This window comes from Stegastes partitus, unplaced genomic scaffold (genome assembly GCF_000690725.1).
Source record: "Stegastes partitus isolate 25-593 unplaced genomic scaffold, Stegastes_partitus-1.0.2 Scaffold484, whole genome shotgun sequence".
NCBI classification, from domain to species: Eukaryota; Metazoa; Chordata; class Actinopteri; family Pomacentridae; genus Stegastes; species Stegastes partitus.
This window is the reverse complement of record NW_007578215.1, coordinates 322,993-329,106: the sequence shown is the minus strand read 5'-3', so window position 1 is coordinate 329,106 and position 6,114 is coordinate 322,993. Positions and strand designations below refer to the sequence as shown.

The window sequence follows — 6,114 nt, the reverse complement described above, 5'->3', positions numbered from 1 at the left end:
GCTTTAAAATAAAATACTAAAAAAGTTCTACGACTATTTTACCTTTACTGTTCATAAATGTAGTTTATTTTTATTTACCTGGAGGACAAAGGCCTCCGCGCTCTGTTAAAGTCTTACAGCCTTTCTGCCTGCTGCCAGTGAAACACTTCTGCCTCCAGAGAAGTTACACAACAAACACTGATGAGGTGAAGAAGTGCTGAACATAAATCACTCAGCGCCTCCTGACATGACAGAAACATCTAGAAATACAAGTGTTCCTTCAACTAAAGCTACCATCACTAGTCTAATATCTGCAGGCTGTTTTTGTCGGAGCTTCGGTTATTGTTTGATGAAGCCCCGCCACAATAAAAGCCAGCTCATGGCATTCCTTTCATGGCAGCGCAGCGTGTCGGCGTCTTGACAACACGTGTTTACTGCAGAGCTGGTGTACCTGCATTTAAAGCTGTCCATGAAACACAAGGCAGGTCCAGAGAGCGGCCGTAAAGCTGCAGCCCAGAGGGGCGTCTGTGCTTCCAGGGCCGGGACCGTATCATTACCCTGGAATGTGAACGAGAGGCTTCTGGCCACAAACTGCTGAGCATCATCAAAACGAGACGGGCTGCGTGTACAGTAGCTGCTTTACACGCTGCTCGGCACCAAAATTAGCCCTCAGCGCTCAGATAACAAGCTAAAGACGAGATGTTTATCAGCCGGCTGGAGCGCTGACAGCTCAGCTTCCAGCTCCTCCACCTTCAGGGTCACCGGAACTGCACGACAACATTTGGTATCAATCAGCGTCTGCGGCCGTGCACATGGACAGTGTTTGCTCTTATTTGTTCAGATATTGATTGATATTGATTTGTATCGATTTCTGACACCAGCTGGCATTAAAACTGAGGACTTAAACGTTAACATGTAGTCCTGAAGCCTGTCCAAAGGGAAATTACACTTTTTGCTCCACCACAAAAATGAAGAATACTTTTTAACACACCAGAAAAAGGGAAAAAAAGATCCAGAATTGTAGAAACAATATGGAAATGTGTGCATTAGAACTTCTTTTTTCTTTTCTCAGTAATCATGTCGTGACTCCTGACATCCATCCTGTGACCTTTCACAGGCGCCTCATTTGGACGTTAGCAGCTCAAACCTTGTTTGTGGAGAGATGTGTTGCTGTGAACTTGTCCTGCTCTGCTCACTGATGTGTCTTGGTCCCTGTAGTTGTTGAGTTTCGTGTTTGTGCTCAGTTTGATACTCGACTGTTTTCAAATTCCTCTGCTGGAAGCGGAAAGTTTCTTGGGACTTTGAAGCATGAATCTGGATTTCACAACTGGTCCGGAGGTTAGTTCTGGTCTCGAAGGCGGCTTGCACAAGTGGAAAGTCTGCGCTGGACATATGCTGACTGTGTTTACATGGAGCTGAGTGTCTGGCTGTCGGCGGGTTTTTATTCTGTTCTTGTGTTTTGTGTTCAGTCCGTCTGTGTCACATCAGACAGAATCAAGTCAATGAGCTCAAAACTAAGTTCTCCACAATAATTTGGCTGAATTTGAGAATCAGACTTGGGATGTTTTGTATTTTAATCTTTAAAAAGCATCTTACCTGAGAAGTCATTTCAAAGGTTCAATATGTCCAGAAGTTCAACTCCCACAGCCAGGAAATTTGGTGAAAACACAGACAGAATAGTTTCCAATGGATCTAAATGATTGAATATCACTGAATACCAGCAGAGGACAAGTTTACATTTTTGGCCCTTAAAAAATGGAAGAAAATGAAAAATTTTCAACCGAGGGTGGATAACAAGGCCCATAAAGTTCCTGTAAGTGTCTATCTATGGATGGATCCATGTTTCTACTAAAATACAGTCTTTGGTTGACATTTCACCAATTGTTGACGCTCTAAGAACCTGATCTCTATTGAGTGTTCCTTGTAAGTACCTGTATGTGAACATTTATTAAGTCAAAATGAGCCTTATATGTTGTTAAATTTCAACATGGAAGCAGCTTGTAACTTTTCACATATTATCAACATTTTATCAAAATGGTGAAAAACTGGAACCTTCTCTTGCCACACATCAGGTTCTCCTGATGTTAGAGCCTCAACAGTTGGTGAAATGTCGACCAAAGACTGTATTTTAGTAGAAACATGGATCCATCCATACATATAAACTCACAGGAGCTTTCTACCACCACAAAACTTTGCACTTTATCCCATTTTCAAGGGCCAAAAATTCAAAATGTGTCCTCTGATTGAGGCATTCAATCATTTAGATCTGCTGGAAACTATTCTGTCTGTTTCACCAAATTTCACGGCTGTGGGAGTTTTATTTCTGGACATATTTAAAACTTAAAAGGCCTTCTCAGGTAAGATGTTTTTCTAGCTTGGAAAACACTAAAACTCCCAGACCTGAAAACATGAGAAATTCTCAAAGTGCAGCCAAGATATTTTACAGAACTTAGCTTTGGTTCCAAATAACAGAAATCTGAAATGACATGGACTGACTCTTGGTTTTGAGAAGCCAGGACTTGATGATTTAATCGTGACCTCACTCTGAACAGCCACATTAATTTCAGGTTCGACTAACAGCTGCGGGAATGTCGGATTAAATTGCTGGTTTTGAGTTGTAAACATCTCAGACGCCTGCACAAAGAGCAACACGGTAATCAGTCACCAGGATACTGGTATTGTGTTTATCATGTTACGTAGGGATGGAAATAACCAGACTGCATGGAAGCAACATCTCAAAACCACAACAATCTGAATACTGGAGCTCATTTAAATTCCATCACTGATGTAAGAAACGGCATCTGTCCACTAGTTAAACTTCTGATGCAAAAAATGTTTGCAAATTTGATATATTTTGGAAGAAATAGATGTTGTTGCCTGAAGACGTCTTTAAAATCTCCCCGTTCTGTTTTGCTGAATTCATGGAAAGTGTTTCAAAAAGAACACATGTAGTGATTTGTGTAAAATGAGCCTGTGTTTGTTTAAGCATCATTGCAGTAAAACCCTCGAAGGATACCGACATCACGATCCCCCCGAACAGGAACATGAAAACAAAATCCGCCGTCCTTCCCCGGAAACTCCCTTCCTCCAGCATCCGACAGTATCGATAACTTGCGCTGGTTAAGGACTCTGGTGATCATTTCAGAATAAATTGTGGTGTTTTTAAAGTGATGTGTTTTCTGTCTTTGCCAAAGGAAGTGTTGTGATAAAAGATACAGGAAGATTATGTTGAACACAAAACTGAACCCAAGAGAGCCGAAGAAGAGGAAACTGGTTATCAGGCGCCATATCTAGGAGGAAGAGAGGTAAAGAGGGTGTAAAAATGATGATAATGTACCATAAGATCCTGTTTTACATTTGATAAATAGGTGTTAATGATACCTGGTATCTTCTGATGATGAGATCTGGGTTAAAGTAAAGCTGGAAGGGAGTGATGACCTCAAGTTGCTAAAAAATAATCCACAGTTAAAGATTATTGAGCACATTTGGCAACAACACATGTGTGGATAGTAATTATCTTTGAATTAATGAGAGGCAGAATTCACATTTCAACTGCTTTCATTCCTTTTACTTCAACTAAAAGTCCAACAGTTTTCTTTCACCCTTACATTGACTCCTTCACCTTCATCTAAAGTTCTTTGTTGCTCACATTTTTACTGACACATCAACTGCTTTCACACATCACATGAGCTCAGCTAGCTTCAGCAGTTACACTTCAACTTTCATGTGCTGTCTTCACTTATACTTTCATGTGTACTTCAGCTGTTTTCAGACATTGCATATCTTCTTGTTTTACCATAGCCAACAGTTTAACTCCTTTCAGAGCATACGTTACAACTTAAATTTCCAGGCCTTTAGTTGCCCACACTTTCACTGACACTTGTACTGCTTTCACGTATTACATAATTGACTATTTTCAGAGTTTACACTTCAACTTAATTTTCAAGTGTTGTCTTCATTTACATCATACGTGACACTTCAACTGCGTTTAATCATTATACATCTCCTACTTTACCATTGCTGGCACCTGAGCTGCTTTCACAGCTTTTGCTTTGACTGAAATTTCAAGTCCTTTTGTCACTCACATTTTCACAGACACCTTAACTGCTTTCACACATTACAGATCTGCTGACGTTACAATGCCTGACACTTCAACTACTCTCGGAGCTTGTGCTTTAAGTACATTTCAAACTCAACTGCTTTCACAGTTTCACTTTTACTGGCACTTCATCTCCTTTCACATGTCACACAACAGCCAACCCATCTGGTGCTTATAAATTTCACAAGTGCTTTTCAACTGCTTGCATCACATTTATTTTTAATTCCCCTGAATTCAGTAACAACACTTCAACTTAATCAACTCAACTGATTCCATGTCTTACTCTTAAACTGACACTTTAACTTTTTTCTGCACTTCCGCTTCATCTTATATGTCAGATTACGTATAGTTTGCAACTAACACAACTGTTTTTTTATACACTTAGGCTGCTTTCATTCTGTTGTTTTTACATTAGAACAACTTTTTGTTTATTGGCATCATTCAGTTTATAGCCTGTAACTCCAGTGCGTTATGCCCTTTATCTTAAAGTCAAACAGACCAGTGACTCACCTTTATCTGACACTTCATCTACTTTCAGTGATGACACGTTTCCTTCATCTGAAACCTCATCTGCTTTCATGTCTTTCTCTTCAACTCATACTTCAGCTACTTCCTTTACTTCTACTTTAACAGGCACCGGTATTGCTTTTTAGTCATTACACTTTAACTACTTTCATCTTTTACACATATTGAAAAAAGTGTCACTGCAAATCAGCTGCAAGTGTCCTCACCACAAATAACTTCAGTGCTTCAATTCTACTCAAATTGAACCTCTTGTTTGTATTCTTCAGTTCACAGTTCAGTTGCTTTCATTTCTTCTTTTACGCGAGTTCCCCTGTGTTCAGTGATTATGCTATACACTGTTCACAGTACAAGCATATGTATACATTAACTGCTTTAATGTTACATTCTTTAACTTACACTTCAACCACCTTCAGCTCTCATTTTCACTGACATTTCAACTGGTGCACACACTTGCATTCTCTTCACAGTGTCCATCTACTTTGTCTTTTCTTGGTCAGCTTGTAGTACAAGTGCTTTCTTAACCATGAGCCCAACAAGATTAACCAACAGCTCAACTCCTTTCAGTACTTTTTCTTCAACTGACACTTAAACTGCTTTCGTGGTTTGTCTCTTTAACCAGTAGTTTAGCAAAATCTCGCAACTGTTTAGATTTCTTACGCTTTACCTGACATTTCAAACATTACAGGGCAACCAACACTTACACTGCTACCAAGTCAACTCTGACTCTCCACTTCTGTAAGTGACACTTCAACTGCTTTCATATTGCCTTTTTTTTTTTTTTTTAAACTAACCACTTAAACGTGTTCAATATTTTTACTTGAAGTGAAATTGTAGCTGGCATATCAACTCTTTTCACTGGTCAGATTTAAAATGACACCTCAGCTCCTTTCAGTGCTCTCACACTGCACAAGTTCACATTCCTCAACAAGCATTATGTTCAGTTTGCATGTAAATAACAGTTTCCTCTCTGGTAAGATTGGAGGTTTTTTGTTGTCTGTCTTGTTTGTTCCTGAGTTGTTGTTGTTGTTGTTGTTTCTTACCACGGCGGCGGTGGTGAGGACGCAGGCAGTCGTGTACGCTCGGGTCACCACAGGGATCTGGAAATACTCCTGAGTGAAGCTGTGAGCCATCGCTGCTGCTGCTGCTGCTGCCGCCTCACTGTAAGCCATGATGAATAGGCTGCACAGGCCCCGCCTCCCTCACCTCACCGACCAATCAGATTCTCTTCTCAATTAACACCATCCACACCACAAACAGGGTTCTGACACATTAAAGTCAGACTGGATTAGAGATGCAGGAGCAAAGCTGACAATAAACAAGATTCTAAAAGTGACATAAAGATTATGATGAATCTGTTGATCATGATGAAATTCTGACATATAAATTCACAATTAAAATCATACAGTTCATAGTAATAAGCAATAAATAATTAAAACAAACTATTATTATTATTATTATTATTATTATTATTATTATTATTATTATCATTATTATAGGTCAAATGTTTTTTT

The 6,114-nt window shown here is 39.5% G+C and overlaps 1 protein-coding gene across 1 annotated transcript in view; it reads right to left on the bottom strand.

The window, feature by feature from the left end:
* Positions 1-5,772, bottom strand: part of LOC103361054 (derlin-2-like) — a 10,030-nt gene extending 4,258 nt beyond the window's left edge. The window contains exons 1-4 of the mRNA XM_008287045.1: positions 5,644-5,772; positions 3,361-3,426; positions 3,196-3,269; positions 2,996-3,089 (exon numbers count right to left, since the gene is read on the bottom strand). Of these exons, the coding sequence (XP_008285267.1) occupies positions 2,996-3,089; positions 3,196-3,269; positions 3,361-3,426; positions 5,644-5,772 (363 nt within the window). The remainder of the gene's footprint in view (positions 1-2,995; positions 3,090-3,195; positions 3,270-3,360; positions 3,427-5,643) is intronic.
* Positions 5,773-6,114: the final 342 nt, after the last annotated feature.